This window comes from Anomaloglossus baeobatrachus, chromosome 6 (genome assembly GCF_048569485.1).
Source record: "Anomaloglossus baeobatrachus isolate aAnoBae1 chromosome 6, aAnoBae1.hap1, whole genome shotgun sequence".
NCBI lineage: Eukaryota > Metazoa > Chordata > Amphibia > Anura > Aromobatidae > Anomaloglossus > Anomaloglossus baeobatrachus.
This window is the reverse complement of record NC_134358.1, coordinates 428,839,000-428,864,457: the sequence shown is the minus strand read 5'-3', so window position 1 is coordinate 428,864,457 and position 25,458 is coordinate 428,839,000. Positions and strand designations below refer to the sequence as shown.

Sequence of the window (25,458 nt, the reverse complement as noted above, 5' to 3'; positions counted from 1 at the left end):
TTGTGTAGCGAAATGCTGTTATCTTCTACAGTTGGACACCACAGGACTGTCTGTCAAGCATGACATACCCGTGAAGCAATGCATAATAAATATATAATGCAAGTAAATAAATCAGTGTTTATGCCTTCATCACAATGAGGAAGCCGAATAGTTTTCCTATTTTTTTCTTTCAGGCGGTTTCTGCAGCTAAAAAAAGCATTATGTACAATTAACCTTAGAAAATAAAAAAAGACAAAGAAGCCACACTCATGATTAAATACAGCATGTAAACACAATAGTCAGTGATTGACAGTAGCTGCCAATAATTGATGGCAGCTACCATGAATCACTGAAAGACACTAAAGGGTGAAAGCTTCCAATATGCAGGGGGTGGGACATTATATATGTGTTGCACATCGATCTACCTACTGTATCTATCTTATCCTATTCATATTCTATTCTATCTAGAATTTATGGACAATGGATCCGTTAAAACATAATGGGAGTCTATGGTCAAAGTATCTGTGACGCCCTGGACTAGCCAGGTAGTCACAGTCAGGCCCCCGCACGACACCTTCCCCTAAAAAGGGTACCATCAGTCAACCTAAAACCCTGAGTCACCTCTCTCAGGTTCTCATGGACACACCAGGCGGGCAGAGCCAGGCGGTTGGCCACGCCAACCGAGGAGTTCGGATGGCCTTAGGTGGGAAAACACGTCAGTTGAGTTGAGTTGAGAAAGGGAGAGGAAGGAGAGGAGTAGGGAGAGTAACAGAGGAGAAGAGAACATCTGTCAGGGGTCCGGGTCGTAGCCCAGACACCCTGTGGCCAGGAGGCAGACGGTGGTGGCCACCTGCAGGAGCTGGGATTACAGCTGGTGGAACCGTAGGGACCGGGGATGGGCAGTGGCCCGCTGGTACCGAACCGGGGAACCGATTGGAAACCAGAGCACCAGGAGGGGTAGTCAGACCCAGTACGAGGTCTAGAAGCCACTGGACTGAGTCGAATCAACTGATTGAGGACTGGACTTGAGGTCCCTTCCCATCCAAGGCCTGACTGAAGACAACAGCCCAACCAACAAGGATAGAAAGCCACTGCCAAGGCATAGAGATCCAAAGGGCCAGCATCTGCAGGCAAACGGGTTCCTCAGCACACATTCAGCTGGGGAGCGGACTACCATCGCTGAAGCGTAGGCAGTTGAACACATACACAAAAGGTGCAGGAGAAAGGAGGCAACCACCAGCCCGAGAAAAGGCGAGAAACGCAGCCGGCTGCGGGCACCGTCCACCATTTTGTTTGGTTTACCAGCGACTCCAGTGTATTTATAATAGTGAGTACACCAGTGCCCTCGGGCAGAGCACCGGGCCGCACCGCATCAACACTGCCCTACACCAGCAATTCACAGCGAACTCTCGGGCCCCGGGACCATCACCCCTACCCATGGAGGGGTTAACCCCAAGCTGCGTAACACCGTCCCTGGGAGCCTAGTCAATGGCAGCGGTGGTGTCCATCCATTCCCCACAGCCCCGTGTGTGGCGTCACGAACTCTTAATCCCAAAAACCACACCACCTCCGCGCATAGCGCCAGCGAACAACCCCCCTTTTCAGAGAGGCGGCGGGACCCCCGGGTCCGTGAGAAGCTCGAGCCACCCACCGACGAGCACGGATCCGAGCGGCTCGGCAGCCGGCTGAGCCCCGGGGCGGTACATCCCCGTTAACTAATTGGTGACGGATGTTTTACTAACGAATCTGTTGCCCATAGACTCTCATAATGCTTTAATGGATCCGTTAGCGATCTGTATTTGGATCCGCACGAGAACATTTCTGCTTGAGGGACTTTTCGTCCATCAACAGCAACGGATGGTTGACGGATTGAACCTAACAGGTGACAATGGATCTGTTAACTGATTCGTTTTTGTATTTTACAAACGGATACAAAAATGGAAATGATTACAGGACATGTGAACATGGCATTATAATTACTTATTTGTTTGAAGACTTCATCAAACTGGTTCAATAATTAGGTAAATTAAAACTTTTCACTAGTGTTTTGGTCTCCTTAACCTCATCACCCTGGGGCAATTTTCCTTTTTATCCTTCTCTTCTTCCAAGAGACATAACTTTTTTATTTTTCCATCAATAAAGCCATATTAGGCTACTTTCACACATCCGGTTTTTGCTCTGCGGCACAATACGGCGCTCTGCAGAAAAACCGCAACCGTTTTTTTTGCCGCCGGTTGCGTTTTTTTTGCATAAACTTACATTAGTGCCGTATTGTGCCGCATGGGCTTGCATTCGGTCCGGTTTTTGCCGCATGCGGTAGATTTAGCCGATGCCACGGCCGGATGGAACGTTGCCTGCAACGCTTTTTGCTCCGGCAAAAAAAAAACGCATCGCGCCGCATCCGGCCGCTGCGGCGCATTTTTCAATGCATGCCTATGGACGCCGGATGCGGCGCGATGCGGAAAAAAACGCATCCGGCCGCCGCATGCGGTTTCTTCCATTGCGCATACTCAGTAGTGTGCCGCAACCGGAAAAAAACGGACCGGCCGCATGTAAAAACTTATGCAAAGGATGCGGTGTTTTCGCCGCATCCGTTGCATAGGTTTCACAGCCGGATTTAGCCGCACGGCTCAAACCGGATGTGTGAAAGTAGCCTAAAGCCCGCTTTACACGCTTCAATATATCTCACAATCCGTCGTTGGGGTCAAGTTGTAAGTGACGCACATCCGGCATCGTTTGTGAGGTATCTGCGTGTGACAGCTACGTGTGATCAGGATTGAACGCAAAACCGTTGATCGCAAACACATCGTATCATTCTCTAGAATTGAATGTTTTGTTGCACGAACCTAGTCAATTGTAACGTGTGACATCCCTCATACGATTTTGGTGTCTGATGCTATGTGCGCAGGTGTGCGCTCTGCACCGCAGCTTAAAAATGGTCCGCTTCAGAGCGCAGCTGAAAAGCTGCGTTCTGAAGCGCCTCACAATGTCTGTCATTCACTAATCTCTGTCAGTCGGTCACTATCTCTGTCCCTCACTCTCTGTCCATGTCAGTCTATCCCCCTCTCTCATATACTCACCGATCCCCGATCCCCGGCGCTGCACGGCGTTCACACTGCTCCGGCGGCTTTTACTGTTTTGAAAAAGCCGGCCGCCCATTAAACAATTTCGTATTCCCTGCTTTCCCCGCCCACCGGCGCCTATGATTGGTTACAGTGAGACACGCCCCCACTCTGAGTGACAGCTGTCACACTGCACCCAATCACAGCAGCCGGTGGGCGTGTCTATACTGTGTAGTGAAATAAATAATTAAATAATTAAAAAAAACGGCGTGCGGTTCCCCCCAATTTTAAAACCAGCCAGATAAAGCCATACGGCTGAAGGCTGGTATTCTCAGGATGGGGAGCTCCACGTTATGGGGAGCCCCCCAGCCTAACAATATCAGCCAACAGCCGCCCAGAATTGCCGCATACATTATATGCGACAGTTCTGGGGCTGTACCCGGCTCTTCCCGATTTGCCCTGGTGCGTTGGCAAATCGGGGTAATAAGGAGTTATTGGCAGCCCATAGCTGCCAATAAGTCCTAGATTAATCATGTCAGGCGTCTATGAGACACCCTCCATGATTAATCTGTAAATTACAGTAAATAAACACACACCCGAAAAAATCCTTTATTAGAAATAAAAAACACAAACATATACCCTGGTTCACCACTTTAATCAGCCCCAAAAAGCCCTCCATGTCCGGCGTAATCCAGGATGGCACTTCATATGGGTATACAATTTGTTGCTTGTCAGTTAACTGTGTTCTAGAGATCTTTTAACTATATGAATTAGGTGTCACTTAAAGTCATGTGCTTTGATAACAATGCAATATGCCTTTTGACATCAAGGTACAGGTCCATTTCCTATTTTTTGTTCCACTGCCCTCATAATTTCCTCAGCAGAGAGATGTATCTAGGCTTTCTGGCCACATATACTTCCCCTCCCCACCCTCTTTTCCCATACTGTGTGGCTATATATACATTCCCCCTCCCAATACTGTGGTCATATATACAGTGCCTACAAGTAGTATTCAACCCCCTGCAGATTTAGCAGGTTTGATAAGATGCAAATAAGTTAGAGCCTGCAAACTTCAAACAAGAGCAGGATTTATTAAAAGATGCATAAATCTTACAAACCAATAAGTTATGTTGCTCAGTTAAATTTTAATAAATTTTCAACATAAAAGTGTGGGTCAATTATTATTCAACCCCTAGGTTTAATATTTTGTGGAATAACCCTTGTTTGCAATTACAGCTAATAATCGTCTTTTATAAGACCTGATCAGGCCGGCACAGGTCTCTGGAGTTATCTTGGCCCACTCCTCCATGCAGATCTTCTCCAAGTTATCTAGGTTCTTTGGGTGTCTCATGTGGACTTTAATCTTGAGCTCCTTCCACAAGTTTTCAATTGGGTTAAGGTCAGGAGACTGACTAGGCCACTGCAACACCTTGATTTTTTCCCTCTTGAACCAGGCCTTGGTTTTCTTGGCTGTGTGCTTTGGGTCGTTGTCTTGTTGGAAGATGAAATGACGACCCATCTTAAGATCCTTGATGGAGGAGCGGAGGTTCTTGGCAAAAATCTCCAGGTAGGCCGTGCTATCCATCTTCCCATGGATGCGGACCAGATGGCCAGGCCCCTTGGCTGAGAAACAGCCCCACAGCATGATGCTGCCACCACCATGCTTGACTGTAGGGATGGTATTCTTGGGGTCGTATGCAGTGCCATCCAGTCTCCAAACGTCACGTGTGGTTGGCACCAAAGATCTCGATCTTGGTCTCATCAGACCAGAGAACCTTGAACCAGTCTGTCTCAGAGTCCTCCAAGTGATCATGAGCAAACTGTAGACGAGCCTTGACATGACGGTTTGAAAGTAAAGGTACCTTACGGGCTCGTCTGGAACGGAGACCATTGCGGTGGAGAACGTTACTTATGGTATTGACTGAAACCAATGTCCCCACTGCCATGAGATCTTCCTGGAGCTCCTTCCTTGTTGTCCTTGGGTTAGCCTTGACTCTTCGGACAAGCCTGGCCTCAGCACGGGTGGAAACTTTCAAAGGCTGTCCAGACCGTGGAAGGCTAACAGTAGTTCCAGAAGCCTTCCACTTCCAGATGATGCTCCCAACAGTGGAGACAGGTAGGCCCAACTCCTTGGAAAGGGTTTTGTACCCCTTGCCAGCCTTGTGACCCTCCACGATCTTGTCTCTGATGGCCTTGGAATGCTCCTTTGTCTTTCCCCATGTTGACCAAGTATGAGTGATGTTCACAAGTTTGGGGAGGGTCTTAATTAGTCAGAAAAGGCTGGAAAAAGAGATAATTAATCCAAACATGTGAAGCTCATTGTTCTTTGTACCTGAAATACTTCTTAATACTTTAGGGGAACCAAACAGAATTCTTGTGGTTTGAGGGGTTGAATAATAAATGACCCTCTGAATAAACTTTTCACAATTTAAAAAAAAAATAAAAAAAGAAATAACATTCTTTTTTGCTGCAGTGCATTTCACACTTCCAGGCTGATCTACAGTCCAAATGTCACAATGCCAAGTTAATTCCGAATGTGTAAACCAGATAAATCTGCAGGGGGTTGAATACTACTTGTAGGCACTGTACATTCCCCCCTCATACTGTGACTGCATATACATTCAATATACATTCCTCCCCTTCCCCTCCCAACATACTGTGGCCACATATACATTCCTCCCCTCCCTCATACTGTGGCCGCATATATGTAGCACCCCTGAGGCTTTGAGGGAGCTACAAGGTACTGCATCCGCACCAGGATGCAGGGCCTACCCCCAGGGACTATAAAACATTCCAGTTACTCCCTGTTTTTTCCCAAATTCCGCAAAGACTGGTGCCAGACTAGGGTTGGACCTAATGGATGGCCACCTAGAGGTGGAGCCGATCCAGTACACTGGATGACCAGGTGGCAGGGGCAGACAGTGGACAGTCAGTCAGAACAAAGAGAGAATTGGTCGGTGACAGAGAGAGAGCGAGTGGAAGCACTAACAGGAGTGTGACGGTGACCTGAGGGCCCAGGCGTGTGGTTGCCGGTGCAGTACTCCCAGAACTATAGCACCAAAAGGGTACAGAATCCTAGGTCAGGCAAATGCTCCAGGAAGACCTAATAAAATCTGCACAGTGAGGGTACCATCAAGGGCCTCACTGACCTTGAAGTTTAGGACACAATAGCAACGGGAGAACCAGGGAACAGGAAGTTTGTGGAATTGTTAATGCAGCTCAAAACTTTTATACTGTCTTAAACTAGGTACTAATCTTAATAAAGAAAAGCATTTACAAGGACACTTACCTATTTATGTAGATTCAACGTATATTTTTAATTTCTGAAAAACTAATCAAAAATTGATACTCACGCTAAGGTGTTAAGGGCACTTTACATGCAGCGATATCGCTAGCAAGCGTACCCACCCCAGTCGGTTGTGCGTCACGGACAAATCGCTGCCCGTGGTGCACAACATCGCTTACCCCCTTCAAACATACTTACCTACCTAACGACGTCGCTGTGGCCGGCGAACCGCCTCCTTTCTAAGGGGGCGGTTCGTGCGGCGTCACAGCGGCGTCACTAAGCAGCCGCCCAATAGAAGCGGAGGGGCAGAGATGAGCAGGACAAACATCCAGCCCACCTCCTTCCTTCCTCATTGCGGGCGGCCGCAGGTACGGTGATGTTCCTCGTTCCTGCGGTGTCACACATGGCGATGTGTGATGCCGCAGGAACGACGAACAACCTGCGTCCTGCAACAGCAACGATAATCGGGAAAGGAATGACGCGTCAACGATCAACGATTAAGTAAGTAATTTTGATCGTTAACGTCGTTCGTGGGTTTCACACGCAATGACGTCGCTAACGAGGCCGGATGTGCGTCACAAATTCCGTGACCCCAACGACATCTCGTTAGCGATGTCGTTGCGTGTAAAGCGGCTTTAACTGTGCATTGCCCTCTCGATATAAGGGAACTCTAATACTAATTATGAAGGTTCAAGGAATTACATCGTTGGAGGCCACCCATTCAGTATTTGGTCATTATTTCACTTCAATGTTTGTAATCCAAAACCAGGAGAGGGTTAAAAAAGAGAATTTTGTTACTTACCGTAAATTCTTTTTCTTGTAGTTCCGTATTGGGAGACCCAGACCATGGGTGTTTAGCTTTTGCCTCCGGAGGACACACAAAGTACTACACTTAAAAGTGTAGCTCCTCTCTCTGACCTTATACACCCCCTGGTAGCCAGTCCTAGCCAGTTTAGTGCAAAAGCTGAAGGAGAATAGCCACCCACAAGTAGAACCGAGTAAGAACCGGAACAACCGGAGACTCTGTCCACGACAACAGCCGGTGATAACACACGGAACAAGAAAATTGCCAACAGGCATCAGGGAGGGAGCTGGGTCTCCCAATACGGAACTACAAGAAAAAGAATTTACGGTAAGCAACAAAATTCTCTTTTTCTTTATCGTTCCTTTGGGAGACCCAGACCATGGGACGTTCCAAAGCTGTCCCTGGGTGGGAATAAACAGAAAAAACTAAGAAGTAGGCGGAGCCTAACTTCACAAATGGGCGACAGCCGCCTGAAGGATGCGTCTGCCCAAGCTCGCATCTGCCGAAGCATGAGCATGCACTTGGTAGTGCTTCGAAAAGGTATGCAGGCTAGTCCAAGTGGCAGCCTGACAGACTTGTTGAGCCGTAGCCTGGTGCCTAAAATCCCAAGAGGCACCGACAGCTCTGGTCGAGTGTGCTTTGATCCCCGGTGGGGGAGGCACCTGAGTACTCTGGTAGGCGTCCGAAATGGTCAATCTAATCCAACGGGCCAAGGTCGGCTTAGAAGCAGAGAGACCCTTGCGCCGCCCTGTGGTTAGCACAAAAAGAGAGGTGCACCGCCTAAGCGCAGTGGTGCGAGACACATAAATCCGGAGAGCACGCACCAGATCTAGAGTATGCAGCGCTTTCTCAAAGCGATGAACAGGGGCCGGACAGAAGGAAGGCAAGGAAATATCCTGGTTAAGGTGGAAGGGAGAGACCACCTTAGGAAGAAAGTCCGGGGTCGGACGGAGAACTACCTTGTCTTGGTGAAAAAACAAAAAATGTGACTCCGAGGAGAGCGCAGCCAAATCAGAGACTCTCCTGAGAGTAGTTATGGCAACTAGAAAGGCCACCTTTTGAGAAAGACGATACAAAGAAACCTCCCTAAGGGGCTCGAAAGGGGGTTTCTGCAATACCGTGAGGACCAAGTTAAGGTCCCAGGGATCCAAGGGCCGCCGATAAGGCGAAATGATGTGAGACGCACCTTGCATGAAGGTGCGGACCTGAGCCAGCCGGGCGAGGCGCCGCTAGAACAGCACTGATAGAGCTGAGACTTGTCCCTTGAGAGAGATGAGGGACAGTCCTAGCTGCAGACCGGACTGTAAAAAAGACAGAAGGGTCGGCAACGAGAATGGCCAAGGAGAATGGCCGGAAGAGCGACACCAGGACAGGAAAATTTTCCAAGTCCTGTGATAGATCTTAACGGAGGAAGACTTACGGGCCCGAGTCATAGTGGAGATGACTTCAGGAGGAATACCAGAAGCTGTCAAAATCCAGGACTCAAGAGCCACGCCGTCAATTTGAGTGCCGCAGAATTCGGGCGGAAAAACGGACCTTGCGAGAGCAGGTCTGGACGGTCCGGAAGATGCCACGGCATCTCCACGGACAGTTGGAGCAGGTCCGGATACCAAGCTCACCTGGGCCAGTCCGGTGCAATGAGGATGACTCGACGGCCCTCCAATCTGATCTTGCGCAGGACTCTGGGCAAGAGAGCTAGAGGGGGAAACACGTAGGACAGACGAAACTGGGACCAGTCTTGAACCAGAGCGTCCGCGGCGAAGGCCTGAGGATCGTGGGAGCGAGCCACGTAAACCGGAACCTTGTTGTTGTGACGGGATGTCATTAGATCCACGTCCGGAGTGCTCCACTTGCGGCAGATTGACTGAAACACTGCCGGGTGCAGGGACCACTCGCCACCGTCCACGGATTGACAGCTGAGATAATCTGCCTCCCATTTTTCTATGCCAGGGATGTGGACTGCGGATATGGTGGACTTGGAGTCCTCCGCCCATTGAAGAATGCGTTGGACCTCCAACATTGCCAGGCGGCTGCGTGTCCCGCCTTGGTGATTGATGTAGGCAACCGCTGTCGCGTTGTCTGACTGGACTCGAATGTGCCTGCCTGCCAACAGGTGGTGAAAGGCTAGGAGAGCTAGAAGCACAGCTCTGGTTTCCAGCACATTGATTGAAAGGGCTGACTCGAACGGAGTCCAAGTGCCCTGTGCTATGTGGTGGAGATGTACCGCTCCCCAGCCGGATAGGCTGGCATCCGTGGTGAGAATCACCCAGGACGGAGTCAGGAAGGAGCGGCCTTGGGACAGGGAGAGGGGTCGAAGCCACCACTGAAGAGAGCTCCTGGTCCGGGGCGACAGAGCCACTAACCTCTGTAAGGAGGAAGGCCGCTTGTCCCAACAGCGGAGAATGTCCAGCTGCAGAGGACGCAGATGGAACTGGGCAAAGGGAACCGCCTCCATGGAGGCCACCATTTGACCCAGCACCTGCATCAGGCGCCTGAGGGAATAACGGCGGGGCCTCAGGAGAGAGTGCACCGCTAGCCGGAGAGACTGCTGTTTGATTAAGGGCAACTTCACAAGTGCCGGCAAAGTCTCGAACTGCATCCCTAGGTACGTGAGACTCTGGGTCGGAGTCAGAGTGGATTTGGGAAGATTGACAATCCACCCGAATTGGGCTAGGGTGGCGAGAGTGAGCGAAACACTCTGCTGACAGTCTGCGCTGGATGTACCCTTGACCAGAAGGTCGTCCAGATAAGGAAGCACTGCTAACCCCTGGAGGTGCAGGACCGCAATCACTGCCGCCATGACCTTGGTGAATACCCGAGGGGCCGTGGCTAACCCGAAGGGGAGAGCCACAAATTGGAAATGATCCTCTCCTATCGCAAAACGTAACCAACGCTGATGTGACACTGCGATTGGCACATGCAGATAGGCATCTCTGATGTCGATGGACGCCAGGAACTCCCCTTGGGTCATAGAGGCAATGACTGATCGCAGAGACTCCATGCGAAAATGCCGCACCCGGACATGCTTGTTGAGAAGCTTGAGATCCAGGATGGGCCGGAAGGTACGGTCCTTTTTTGGAACTAGGAAGAGATTTGAGTAAAAACCTCTGAACCGTTCCTGAGCGGGAACTGGGACAATTACTCCGTTTGCCTGCAAGGACGCCACGGCCTGCGAGAAGGCGGCGGCCTTGGAGCAGGGGGGAGTTTAGAGAAAAAATCTGTTTGGAGGGCTGGAAGAGAATTCTATCCTGTAGCCGTGAGATATGATGTCTCTCACCCACTGATCGGAGACTTGCTTTAACCAAGCGTCGCCAAAGTGGGAGAGCCTGCCACCGACTAAGGACGTGGCTGGAGCGAGCCAAGAGTCATGAGGAAGCTGCCTTAGTGGCAGAACCTCCTGCGGTCTTCTGCGGACGCACCTTTGGGTGCCAGTTGGATTTCTGATCCTTGGCTGAGTTAGCGGACGAGGCGGAAGGCTTAGAGGATGACCAGTTGGAGGAACGAAAGGAACGAAACCTCGATTGATTCCTACCCTGGGCGGGTTTCCTGGTCTTGGTTTGTGGCATGGAAGTACTCTTCCCGCCAGTAGCTTCTTTAATGATTTCATCCAGCTGTTCACCAAACAGCCGTGAACCAGCAAAAGGGAGCCCAGCAAGAAACTTCTTGGAAGAAGCATCTGCCTTCCACTCTCGAAGCCACAAAATCCTGCGGATAACAAGAGAATTAGCTGAAGCCACCGCAGTGCGGTGAGCAGCCTCTAGCATGGCAGACATGGCATAAGATGAAAAAGCTGAAGCCTGAGCAGTTAAGGTAACCATCTCAGGCATAGATTCCTTGGTGAGGGAATGCATCTCCTCTATAGAGAAGCAGAGATGGCTTTGAGAGCCCACACTGCTGCAAAAGTCAGGGAAAACGCGGCCCCCGCAGCTTCATACACAGATTTGGCCAGAAGGTCAATCTGACGGTCAGTGGAATCCTTAAGTGAGGTGCCGTCAGCCACCGACACAACGGTCCGGGCTGATAGCCTAGACACCGGAGGGTCTACCTTTGGGGAGTGAGACCACTCCTTGACCACCTCAGGTGGAAATGGAAACCGGTCATCAGAACCACGCTTTGGAAAGCGTTTGTCAGGGCAGGCCCTGGGTTTGGTCACAGCGGTCTGAAAACTGGAGTGGTTAAAGAACACACTCTTCACTCTCTTAGGCGAGGTAAACTGATGTTTTTCTGCCAAAGAGAGTTGCTCCTCTGACACTGGCAGATTGAGATCCAGCACAGAATTAATAGAAGCAATCAAATCACTAAGATCTGAGTCACCCTCAGAGAAATCGATGGGATACATAGCCTCCGAGCTCCCAGTGAGAGCATCCTCCTCATCTTGAGAGTCAGCTCTTGAGACAGAGCCGTGGGATGGGGAGGGGGAGGAAACCCTGCGCCTTCTCTTAGAAGGACGGGGTCTGGGATCAGATGATGAATCCTCCTTGAGCTCCGATGGACGGAGGTCAGAGGATAGGAGTCCTCTGTCAAGAGTATTAGAGGCACCCTGTGAGGGAGGCAGATGCATATTCATCAAAGTCCTGGACAAAAGTCCCATGGACTCAGCAAATGACTGGGATATGGATCTAGAAAAGGACTCTACCCAGGCCGGGGGTTCAGTCACAGGTGCAGCAGCAGCCTGAGAGACCACTGGGGGTGAGACTCCAGGCTGTGGCACCGCCAAGTTAGAGCAGACATCACAATGTGGATAGGTGCTCGGCTCAGGCAGCAGGAGCTTACATGCAGTGCATGTAGAATAAAGCTTTGGAGCCTTGCTCCTTGTGTGAGACATGCTGCTGGAGTGGGGGCTTTGCACAGAATGAACCCCAGGGAGAATATACAGAGGTCCACAACCGGAGACCGGCTGTGGCTTACCAGACCGCTGAGTGCGGTGTTGTGTGCCCTCCAGATCCCGAAGCCCGGTCCCCCAGTTGCAGCACCTCAGCAGAGATGCAGAATGCAGGATGTCCCAGAGCAGAGTGAACTCTGCCTGAGAAGAGGGCGTTCCTATAAAAGAGCGGGAACTGGAGGGCTATAGAGACCTGCAGGGAAGGAGGGACGCCCCAGCAGTGGGGAGTGTCCCTCCCCTGTGTAGAATGGCCGCCGGGAGGAGCCGAACCTGACCCTCTGCATGAGTGACATGCGAGGGCAGGAAAATGAAACTAGGCCTCCGGCGAAGCCGGGGCCTAAATTTAAGCGGCGAGGCTGACAAGCAGGCACCATCGGCGCTTTTCTCAGGCAAAAGCTAGAGAACCCACCGGAAAAGTTAAAACAATCACATACAGCATACTCTTCCCTTACAATAAAGAACCGGGACCCCCAACATAAACGTCTCAGGTACTTAGATGCTGAGACGCAGGGCCATGTCCCTGGGGATGAGTGCTCCGGTCCAACAGTATCCTCAAGGGGCTGTGGATGGAGACCGGACTCCTGCCAGGCATGGAGACCGTGCTGGCTCCCACTTCAAGCCAGAGCCCAGAAGGGATGGTGAAGGAGCGCGGCATGTAAGGCTGCAGCCTTGTAAATCAACCTTAACAACACCGCCGACACAGTGGGGTGAGAAGGGACATGCCGGGAGTCCAGACATGGACCCGCTTTTCTTCAAACTCTTTCCAAAAGTCAAACAAATCAGATGAGAATGCATGTGTGGATGTATGCCTCCTGACACAAAGCAATAAACTGGCTAGGACTGGCTACCAGGGGGTGTATAAGCTCAGAGGGAGGAGCTACACTTTTAAGTGTAGTACTTTGTGTGTCCTCCGGAGGCAGAAGCTAAACACCCATGGTCTGGGTCTCCCAAAGGAACGATAAAGAAAATAGAGAAGTTGTGCATGTGTTTCTATTATACTTTTTCACTGGTTGTTCCACTCCTGATTTTGTGTCACAATGTGACTGTGGGATCACGAGGGACAGATGTTCCTATGCTGTACCTAATGCTAGGGGACTCAAAGCTATCTCTAACGTCAGAGTTAATGTTGATGGTGAATGGTGAAGATGCCTGAGTCTCGTGCCTGGCTATGTTCCTGATAAGAACTAATCTGATACCCCCTCCCACCAGGGAAGGAAGGGGCAAGAAGTGAGTTGGATAAACAGATAAAGACAGACAAGGGAAGACCAAAACTTTGACACACTGCATACACACAGGAATAGACACTGAGAGACTCAGGAGAAAAGCAAGACCAGGAAGGTAGTAACAAAAAGGCAACAAGGGTTAACTCCACAACCAAACTCAGCACCAAGTACCACAGTCTATCACCAGAAACTCACAACACCTTACCAGACCAGCTAAGATAAACTATAGCTGGCATAGAAGGAAGGATCCAACAAGCATATATAGGAGAGATGTAATTGGCTCCCCCACAACATGTGATCAAAGGAGACTAACAAGCAGACTAGCAGAGATTAACTCTTGCTAGCCTGCCTATGAACTACCACTCTGAAGGTGATTGCACTGATCACAGTCACCAGAGAAGTTATCAAGCAGAGTGTCAGGATCTGTAGTCTGAACAGATCCCGACGCCGCCATGACAGTCGGCGTAGTATTTAAAAATCTGTGTGTGACATTTTAGGTTTTGAATACTGATGTAGAGTACAAATCAAATATTGATGTAAGAATATGAAAGAAGGCAGAATTGCTATAATAAATGGGGTTCCTCACCTTCGGCATTGATAGCTTATGCACAATATATCATTCTTGGTGGTCTTGTGCCACCTTTGGGATTCTCAAGTATCAGGTAAACAGGGACCAAAGACCACTGAAATATATTATAGCTACATCCATGTACAGTTAGGTCCAGAAATATTTGGACAGTGACACAAGTTTTGTTATTTTAGCTGTTTACAAAAACATGTTCAGAAATACAATTATATATATAATATGGGCTGAAAGTGCACACTCCCAGCTGCAATATGAGAGTTTTCACATCCAAATCGGAGAAAGGGTTTAGGAATCATAGCTCTGTAATGCATAGCCTCCTCTTTTTCAAGGGACCAAAAGTAATTGGACAAGGGACTCTAAGGGCTGCAATTAACTCTGAAGGCGTCTCCCTCGTTAACCTGTAATCAATGAAGTAGTTAAAAGGTCTGGGGTTGATTACAGGTGTGTGGTTTTGCATTTGGAAGCTGTTGCTGTGACCAGACAACATGCGGTCTAAGGAACTCTCAATTGAGGTGAAGCAGAACATCCTGAGGCTGAAAAAAAAGAAAAAATCCATCAGAGAGATAGCAGACATGCTTGGAGTAGCAAAATCAACAGTCGGGTACATTCTGAGGAAAAAGGAATTGACTGGTGAGCTTGGGAACTCAAAAAGGCCTGGGCGTCCACGGATGACAACAGTGGTGGATGATCGCCGCATACTTTCTTTGGTGAAGAAGAACCTGTTCACAACATCAACTGAAGTCCAGAACACTCTCAGTGAAGTAGGTGTATCTTTCCCTAAGTCAACAGTAAAGCGAAGACTCCATGAAAGTAAATACAAAGGGTTCACATCTAGATGCAAACCATTCATCAATTCCAAAAATAAACAGGCCAGAGTTAAATTTGCTGAAAAACACCTCATGAAGCCAGCTCAGTTCTGGAAAAGTATTCTATGGACAGATGAGACCAAGATCAACCTGTACCAGAATGATGGGAAGAAAAAAGTTTGGAGAAGAATGATGAACATGATCCAAGGCACACCACATCCTCTGTAAAACATGGTGGAGGCAACGTGATGGCATGGGCATGCATGGCTTTCAATGGCACTGGGTCACTTGTGTTTATTGATGACATAACAGCAGACAAGAGTAGCCGGATGAATTCTGAAGTGTACCGGGATATACTTTCAACCCAGATTCAGCCAAATGCCGCAAAGTTGATCGGACGGCGCTTCATAGTACAGATGGACAATGACCCCAAGCATACAGCCAAAGCTACCCAGGAGTTCATGAGTGCAAAAAAGTGGAACATTCTGCAATGGCCAAGTCAATCACCAGATCTTAACCCAATTGAGCATGCATTTCACTTGCTCAAATCCAGACTTAAGACGGAAAGACCCACAAACAAGCAAGACCTGAAGGCTGCGGCTGTAAAGGCCTGGCAAAGCATTAAGAAGGAGGAAACCCAGCGTTTGGTGATGTCCATGGGTTCCAGACTTAAGGCAGTGATTGCCTCCAAAGGATTCGCAACAAAATATTGAAGATAAAAATATTTTGTTTGGGTTTGGTTTATTTGTCCAATTACTTTTGACCTCCTAAAATGTGGAGTGTTTGTAAAGAAATGTGTACAATTCCTACAATTTCTATCAGATATTTTTGTTCAAACCTTCAAATTAAACGTTACAATCTGCACTTGAATTCTGTTGTAGAGGTTTCATTTCAAATCCAATGTGGTGGCATGCAGAGCCCAACTCGCGAAAATTGTGTCACTGTCCAAATATTTCTGGACCTAACTGTAGCAAATGAATAGAGCAGTAGTCACCTCTGATAAAGGCACCTCTCTAATTAGATATGAGCCTGTGGATATAACATAAGGATACATCCACAGAGAAGAGACACAGCGGATTTTCAGCAGCAGATTTAACTGCACACAATCTGCTGCATATTACAGTTCTAAAGTAATGTGGATTTACCTTTATGAATTATTATCTACTCGCTGGGGAAAATATCTGCAATGGAACTTAGGGGTACTTTGCACACTACGACATCGCAGCTGCGATGTCGGTGGGGTCAAATCGAAAGTGCCGCACATCCGGCGTCGCAGTCGATATCGTAGGGTGCAAATCCTTTACATACGATTAACGAGCACAAAAGCGTTGTTATCGTATGATCGGTGTAGGGTCTGACATTTCCATAATTTAGCAGCAGCGACGGTACAATGTTGTTCCTCATTCCTGCGGCAGCACACATCGCTGTGTATGAAGCCGCAGGAGCGAGCAACATCACTTTACCTGCGTCCCGGCTGCAATGCGGAAGGAAGGAGGTGGGCGGGATGTTTACGCCCTGTTCATCTCCGCCCCTCCGCTCCTACTGGCCACCTGCCATGTGATGTCGCTGTGACGCCGCACGACCCGCCCCCTTAGGAAGGAGGCGGTTCGCCGGCCAGAGCGATGTCGCAGGGCAGGTAAGTACATGTGAAGCTGCCGTAGCGATAATGTTCGCTACGGCAGCAATCACAAGATATCGCTGCTGTGACGGGGGCAGGGACTATCACACTCGGCCTCGCAAGCATCGGCTTGCGATGTCGTAGTGTGCAAAGTACCCCTTAACTTGCACTTCAGTTTTGAAATCAGAAGCATGTCATGGAACAAGTTTATGTTGTAGATTTCACCGTTGATTTCACCCTTTGCCTTGTATTTGCCACATTCACAGTGGTAAAAATATTGGGCACATTTGTGAAAACTGTCTAACGCACATGTGTGATGGTCCGAGGGCAGGTCAGTGTGTTTGTCCATGTGTCCTTGTGTATGTTCTCCGTGTGACATCCCAATAGCACATGGACAGCATGAAATTGTATACTTACCTGTCTCCGAGGCTGCTGTTAGTTTTGGGTGTAGAGAAAGCTGATATGTGACATGAAGCTCTATGTATCGTGTGTTCTAATATGTAAGAGGGTGCCCTGTGTGTAGTTTCTGCTGATAAGTGACGCAATGACCTGTGTATGCTGACAAGGGACAATATTTTTTATGTGTTGTGTGAGCTGATAGGTGAAACTATGCCCTGAGTGTAGAGTATACTAATATACAAAGTGTGGCGCCCCTGAGGCTTCAATCGCCACAGGATACTGCATCTTTTTTAAGATGTAGTATTCATTCCAGGTAAGATGAGGTTAATCACTGGTTTTTGTTTCACTTACACAAAATCTAATCAATGAGTCAGCCAGTTACACAAATCAGAAAGCCAGGCTGGGAAATTCCCGGTTACCAGGGCAACAGCCACGAGTCATCAAGAAGGTGGGGGCTGACTGAGGGAGTAGGAACACACAAACAGTTTCAGTTTAGGCTACTTTCACACATCCGGTTTGAGCACTGCGGCTCAATCCGGCTGTGAAAACTATGCAACGGATGCGGCGAAAACACCGCATCCTTTGCATAAGTTTTTACATGCGGCTCGTCCGTTTTTTTCCGGTTGCGGCATGCTACTGAGCATGCGCAGTGGAAAAAACCGCATGCGGCGAGCGGATGCGTTTTTTTCCGCATCGCGCCGCATCCGGCCTCCATAGGTATGCATTGAAAAATGCGCCGCAGCGGCCGGATGCGCTGTTTTTTGCCGGAGCAAAAAACGTTGCAGGGAACGTTCGATCCGGCCGCGACATCGGCTAAATCTGGAGCATGCGGCAAAAACCGGACCGAACGCAAGCCCCTGCGGCACAATACGGCACTAATGTAAGTCTATGCAAAAAAAAACGCAACCGGCGTTACAAAAGCCGGTTGCGGTTTTTCTGCAGAACGCCGTATTGTGCCGCAGAGCAAAAATCCGGATGTGTGAAAGTAGCCTTAGAATAGTCTGAAACTTTGAAATTTAGCATAAATCCCTAACTAAAGCCTAACATTTATTGATATACTGTATATAAAAGGTTCAAAACCACAATACAATTAGATAAAACAGCCCGATGCACAGAAGAGAGAGGGAAACTCAGTCCTCACAATATCCACTCCCTCCTGTGCCCTACTTAGCTGTGGAGGTTGGCACCCTAAAGATACGATGTGGCACCCCAACTCACCGACCACAGTCCCTGCTATAACCCTGTGAACCCCTATAGTCAAAGATAAAGTGTAGTGCGCAATTATAAAGTGATAATGTGCAATGTGCAAAAAATGGGGTTCACAAAAACCTCCTCCAGATTCCGGAGGTCACCAGTGTTCTCATAGAGAACCTATACAAATGCAGGGACAAATAATTCCACTTAGCTTATTTCTGCCTCATGCCTCAGCGCGTTTCCCCAATCCTTGGTTCATCAGGAGGCCGATAACAAATTAATGTGGCTAGATACACCAGTAGCAGCTACCATGCTGCCAGATATTCATGATGCTAGGGGATGCTAGCCCTAGCATCATGAATATCTGGCAGCCTCTAATTTACCCGAGATTGGCTGAGGCCCATCGCGGCGGAGAGTGGCATTTCCGGGGCATCTTACGAACTGTGAGTAAAGAGAACTTTGAACCGCAGCCCCCTGTGTCGTCCCTGTCTTTGCCATCGCCGTCGCCCCGTGCGTTGGCGCTCCCGTGGACTACTGCCCTTGTCATCACCCGGGGCCCGCTCCACCTGTTGGGAGTGACACCATCCTGGCTGCCATAACACCTGCCCCAGCAAGGAATTCTGCAGCGGCGGCTAATCCCTGGCCACATACCACAGGTGGCGTCACAACAAACTTTCCCCATCACCCCACTTTCCCTTCCTTTTACTGCATGACTCGGGTCAACGGAACCGTGCAAGGCTACCCGTGACATCGCCTGACCCGACTTATGTAGAATGTGCTGATGCACAATGTCTTGCGTGTGATGTATGCTGATGCACAATGCCCTGTACATAGTGCGTGATGATATGACATAATGTTCTATGTGTAGTTATACATGACACAATGTGCTGTATATGCAAAGTAATAATATACCATGTCCTGTTTGCTGACATAAAATGCACTGTATGTAGTGTGTTTACAAATTACACAATGCTGTGTGTACTGTGTGCTGGTCATGACACACTACTCAGTGTGTAGTGTGTGCTTTTATGTGACAATGCTCTGCAAATAATGAGTGCTGATATGCAATACCATGTCCTGTGCGTAGTGTGTGCTGGTGTGTGCCAAAATACTCTATAGTTAGTTGATATTTGAAACAAAGCTTTGTGTAGTGTGTCCTGTCCTGATACCTGAAAATGCTCTGTGTGTAGTATGTGCGGATATGACACAATGCCCTATAGGTAGTCTATCTCTGTATGTAGTGTACTTTTGGTTGTAATGTATTCCTGTGTGTAGTGTACCTCTGTGTGTAGTGTACCTCTGTGTGTAGTGTATTCCTCTGTGTAGTGTATCCCTGCATGTAATGTACCTTTGTGTGTAGTGTATTTCTGTGAGTACTATATCACTGTGTGTAGTGAATCCCTGTGTGTAGTGTATACCTGTGTTTAGTGCATTCCTTTGTGTAGTGTACCGCTGTGTTTAGGGCATTTCCGTGTGTATTGTATTCCTGTATGTAGTTTACTTCTGTGTCTAGTGTACCTCTGTATGTAATGTATCTCTGTGTGTAGTGCAACTCTGTTTATAGTGTATCTCTGTGTGTATGTGTGTAGTGTATCCCTTTGTGTAGTGTACCTTTGTGTGTAGTATATCCCTGTGTGTAGTATATTCCTGTTTAGTGTACCTCTGTGTGTAGTGTATTTCTATGAGTAGTGTATCTCTGTGTACAGTGTACCTCTGCGTGTAGTGTATCCCTGTGTGTAGTCTATTCCTGTGTTATTACATAGTTACATAGGTTGAAAAAAGACCTAGGTCCATCTAGTTCAACCTTCCTCCACCAGTTCTACATTTGGTCATTAAGTCATTATTGTACCTGTATGTGTAGTGTACCTCTGTGTGTAGTGTATTCCTGTGTGTAATATATCCCTGTGTGTAGTCTACCTCTGTGTGTAGTGTATTCCTGTGTGTAGTGTGCCTCTGTGTGTAGTGTATCCCTGTGTGTAGTGTGCCTCTGTGTGTATGTGTGTAGTGTATTCCTGTGTGTAGTGTACCTCTGTGTGTGTGTGTGTGTGGTGTATCTCTGTGTGTAGTGTGCCTCTGTGTGTAGTGTGCCTCTGTGTGTAGTGTATCCCTGTGTGTAGTGTGCTTGTGTGTAGTGTACCTCTGTGTGTAGTGTGCCTCTGTGTGTAGTGTACCTCTGTGTGTAGTGTTCCTCTGTGTGTAGTGTATTTCTGTGTGTAGTGTGCCTCTGTGTGTAGTGTGCCTCTCTGTGTAATATATTTCTGTGTGTAGTGTATCTCTGTGTGTAGGGTACCTCTGTGTGTAGTGTACCTCTGTGTGTAGTGTATCCCTGTGTGTAGTGTATCCCTGTGTGTAGTGTACCTCTGTGTGTAGTGTAGCCCTGTGTGTAGTGTATCTCTGTGTGTAGTGTACCTCTGTGTGTAGTGTGTCTCTGTGTGTAGTATATTTCTGTGTGTAGTGTATCTCTGTGTGTAGTGTACCTTCGTGTGTAGTGTATCCCTGTGTGTAGTGTACCTCTGTGTGTAGTGTATCCCTGTGTGCAGTGTATTTCTGTGTGTAGTGTACCTCTGTGTGTAGTGTATCCCTGTGTGTAGTGTATCTGTGTGTAGTGTGCCTCTGTGTGTAGTGTATCCTTGTGTGCAGTGTATCTCTGTGTGTAGTGTATCCCTCTGTGTGTAGTGTACCTGTGTGTAGTGTATCCCTGTGTGTAGTGTATCTCTGTGTGTAGTGTGCCTCTGTGTGTAGTGTATCCTTGTGTGCAGTGTATCTCTGTGTGTAGTGTATCCCTCTGTGTGTAGTGTGCCTCTGTGTGTAGTGTATCCATGTGTGTAGTGTGCCTCTATGTGTAGTGTGCCTCTGTGTGTATGTGTGTAGTGTATCTCTGTGTGTAGTGTGCCTCTGTGTGTAGTGTATCCCTGTGTGTAGTGTATTCCTGTGTGTAGTGTACCTCTGTGTGTTGTGTATCCCTGTGTGTAGTGTATCTCTGTGTGTAGTGTGCCTCTGTGTGTAGTGTGCCTCTGTGTGTAGTGTATCCTTGTGTGCAGTGTATCTGTGTGTAGTGTATCCCTCTGTGTGTAGTGTGCCTCTGTGTGTAGTGTATCCCTGTGTGTAGTGTGCCTCTGTGTGTAGTGTGCCTCTGTGTGTAGTGCATCCCTGTGTGTAGTGTATCTCTCTGTGTAGTGTATCCCTCTGTGTGTAGTGTATCCCTCTGTGTGTAGTGCATCCCTGTGTGTAGTGTATCTCTGTGTAGTGTATCCCTCTGTGTGTAGTGTATCTCTCTGTGTAGTGTATCCCTCTGTGTGTAGTGTATCCCTATGTGTGTAGTGCATCCCTGTGTGTAGTGTATCTCTGTGTAGTGTATCCCTCTGTGTGTAGTGTATCCCTCTGTGTGTAGTGCATCCCTGTGTGTAGTGTATCTCTGTGTAGTGTATCCCTCTGTGTGTAGTGTATCCCTCTGTGTGTAGTGTATCCCTCTGTGTGTAGTGTATCCCTCTGTGTGTAGTGTATCCCTCTGTGTGTAGTGTACCTCTGTGTGTAGTGTATCCCTGTGTGTAGTGTATCCCTGTGTGTAGTGTATCCCTCTGTGTGTAGTGTATCCCTCTGTGTGTAGTGTACCTCTGTGTAGTGTATCCCTCTGTGTGTAGTGTATCCCTCTCTGTGTAGTGTATCCCTCTGTGTGTAGTGTATCCCTCTGTGTGTAGTGTACCTCTGTGTGTAGTGTATCCCTGTGTGTAGTGTATCCCTCTGTGTGTAGTGTATCCCTCTGTGTGTAGTGTACCTCTGTGTAGTGTATCCCTCTGTGTGTAGTGTACCTCTGTGTAGTGTATCCCTCTGTGTGTAGTGTATCCCTCTGTGTGTAGTGTATCCCTCTGTGTGTAGTGTATCCCTCTGTGTGTAGTGTATCCCTCTGTGTGTAGTGTACCTCTGTGTAGTGTATCCCTCTGTGTGTAGTGTACCTCTGTGTAGTGTATCCCTCTGTGTGTAGTGTATCCCTCTGTGTGTAGTGTACCTCTGTGTAGTGTATCCCTCTGTGTGTAGTGTATCCCTCTGTGTGTAGTGTATCCCTCTGTGTGTAGTGTATCCCTCTGTGTGTAGTGTATCCCTCTGTGTGTAGTGTACCTCTGTGTAGTGTATCCCTCTGTGTGTAGTGTACCTCTGTGTAGTGTATCCCTCTGTGTGTAGTGTATCCCTCTGTGTGTAGTGTACCTCTGTGTAGTGTATCCCTCTGTGTGTAGTGTATCCCTCTGTGTGTAGTGTATCCCTCTGTGTGTAGTGTATCCCTGTGTGTGTAGCAGGCTGCTGACAGTATGGGCTGTGCTAGAGCCTCATCACATGCAGACAGTACAGTAAGCATGTCTCTCCCTCACAGGAGCAGCAGTGAATGTCTGGCACAGCCCCCTCATCGCTTGCTCTTACCAGCCCCCCTGTACTAGCGATTGGCCAGCAGCTGGTACCTCGGTCACCTCTGGTAGCCGGGCACCGCCGCCAGTCCGGGTCCCACAGCCTCTGCCCGCCTGGTGCCCCTGGGAGCGGCGCAGTGCGCACACACCCGGGCTGCCGCTGGAGGACGCGGCTCCGATCTATCTGCACTTCTTATCTAGCAGCTGCCAAGCCTGCAGGAGTCTACTGCAACCCGCCATCCAGCCGCTGCAGCACCTCACCGCCCGCCTGACCGACGCTGGCACTCAGGTACCATCTTGTCTGCATGTGGGTGTGGGCAGGGGGCACTGCCTCTTCCCTGGCAGGAGGATGGGATGTGAGGACGGGGCTTATTCCTTGTAGAGTTGTAATGGGAGGCACAAGGGCAAGAGCTGAAAGAAGCCATACCAAGTCTAATGCCCGGCTCAGCTCACCGTAAGTTAGGCTAGTTGGCAGCAGGCTCGTATTAATATTAGCACTATTTAATAATGCTTATGTATAATATCCATACGCTATATATATATAAAAATGCATTGACTTGTAGGATGCAGGTATATATATATATATATATATATATATATATATATATATATATATATTTATATATATATATATATATAACATATGTATATATTGTCAATGCATTTTTCATATATATATATATATATATATATATATATATATATATGTATGTATATATATTACATAAGGATTCCGAAATAGTACTAATAGTACTAATATATATATATATATATATATATAAATATAAATATATATATATATATATATATATATATATATATATATATATATATATAGTCTATCCATATATCCATACATATAATGATATACAGGTTTTGAAAGTCTAACTACATTGATGGGGTACACTATATGTGGCGGGGCGTGTATATTAGTATATTTGTTTGTGAGTGTATATATATGTATATATGTATCTATATATATATATATATATATATATAGATATATATATATATATATATATATATATATATATATATATCTATATATATATCTATATATATATATATATATATATATAGATATATATATAGATATATATATACCTATATACACACACATATGCCCCCTGGAGTGACAGCCCAGCATTCAGTATTCCTACGTCATAGCCATATTGTATTATCTCACAGCCCTGGAGGATATTAGTGAAGTGTAGACAGCGCTGTGTCTGTAGTATATCAGCAGCCGCTATCGATCAGACCCCATCACTACAATAGTCGCCATGAAATGAATGGACTTTTGTGACTATAGGGCAGATAGACGAGTCTGAGATAGACACCGAGCAGTGGATGGACGGACAGAGCAACATAAACATCATTGTTTGATTTAAAAAAAAAGAAAAAAAAAGAAAAATGAGTGTTTGCCATACATATGTGTATAATTATTTCCGTTAATATGTGTGTGATGTAAAGATAACATAAAAATATACTAAGATATTTATATATAATTTAACTTGTTTAGATAAAAGCATTATTGTTGTCAGCAGTGCTGTTTTGCGAGGGGCATTCTTGCACCTACTGATGTCATAATCCCAACACTGCTGATCCCCCCATAGTAATTATACTGGCAAACTTCTAGGTTGTTGTTATTGATGTAAAGGTATTCCATTCTTCATTGCTGAGGACTAGTCTTCCTAGTTAGAATACGCACCTTCCTACCAAGCAGTTATTGTACTAAACTATCTATTTTCCCTTGGATGGCTCTTGGCAAAGCTGAGACTTCTGAGGACTTCCGGTCTTTGCGATGGAGTGTAACATCCATCTTTCAAGGTCACAATTGTCTAGTAGTTAAACATGCACCTTACAGTCTTCCCAACACATTATTTATTGCCTGTTGTGAATATTTATGCTTTTATTTTCTAATAAAGATCTAGAACCTTACAAATATTATTGTACTGTTTTAGAGCTAGATTACGTACGCAGGGTTTGTGTGTAGAGGGGCAAAGCATGTACCACCTATGTGCTTACTACATTTACATGCGTCTGCGTGGTCATATACTATGTAGCAGAGGTTGACAACTCAAAGCCTTTATCTTAAAGAGGTTGTCAACTACTTTTACATTGATGGCCTATCCTTAGGACAGGTTATCAATGTCTTATCTGTCACCCAGCACCCTTGTCTATCGGGTTGTTTTTGGTGCCGGCAGCAGACAGCCGTAAATGTTTAGCTCTGGAGCTGCCCCGTCAAATAATAGCGACCGCGGCTAGGTACTGCACATCCACCTCCTATTGATATCAATGAGAAGTGGATGTGTAGTACCCGGCCGGGACCGCTATCAGTTGACGGGGCAGCTCTGGAACTAAGAATTTCCATCTGCCGGCACCAAAACCAGTTGAGCGTTGGGGTGTTGGACCTCGGCCGATCAGACATTGATGCCCTATCCTAAAGATAGGCCACCAATGTAAAAGCAGTGGACAACCCCTTTAAGGTCATATGCATTTGCAACACAATTTTCTTAAAACGTGGTCAAATTGCGGCACAAAAAACATGCATCATGTGAACACCGTCCAAGATCTCATTCATATATTCGTCTTTCACAGATACAACGTGTTTCCATTATAATCTACTGAGCTCATGTCCATTTTTGGCCCATGTCATGGATCCATACTACCCATACAAGTCTATAAGACATGTATGATACTATCCGTGTGCTGTTCATCATTAACATTGCAATGGGTATGAAAAGCCTTGCAAATAATTTATATATTTTTTATTTTATTTTTTGCTTATCAGAAAAATCACCGACATTTTAGACCTTAATTATTTGCTACAGATGTCCACTTTGCTGTAGGGTTATTACGCTTTCCTGTAGGAGGTTTCTAGTTCTGATGCACCAGACAGATAGAGTTATTATCACCGTAGTTTGAGGCTATGCTAACTCATAGGAATGGTGCCAGGCTAAGGGCCCTGAATGTCTGGATGCCACTCATTAGATTGCGGTTGAACAGTATACTACCATATGGTCTTGGGTGGCTAAACGTTTTGGTGCTCAGAACAACTTGCCTCTGCTGAAATGCTTCTTATAGCTACTGTACTATTAGGCCATGTTCACACAATGAGTACTGTATTTGGTGAGGTTTTTACATCAGTATTTGTAGCCAAAACCAGGAGTGGAACAGTCAGAGGACAAGTACAATAGAAACACAGGCTCCAACTGTATTAT

General features: G+C 47.2%; 1 protein-coding gene across 3 annotated transcripts in view; it reads left to right on the top strand.

The window, feature by feature from the left end:
* The first annotated feature begins 22,208 nt into the window (after positions 1-22,208).
* MYRIP (myosin VIIA and Rab interacting protein) overlaps positions 22,209-25,458 on the top strand; it is an 812,272-nt gene continuing 809,022 nt past the window's right edge. Inside the window, exon 1 of one of the 3 annotated variants that reach the window (XM_075315190.1) lies at positions 22,209-22,526. Coding sequence is in view for 2 of the 3 variants with exons in the window: in XM_075315188.1 (XP_075171303.1) it covers positions 22,627-22,691 (65 nt within the window). In the remaining variant the exon portion in view is untranslated. Of the gene's footprint in view, positions 22,527-22,595; positions 22,692-25,458 lie in introns of those variants that run through there. The other 2 variants (XM_075315188.1, XM_075315189.1) reach the window with 2 other exon arrangements.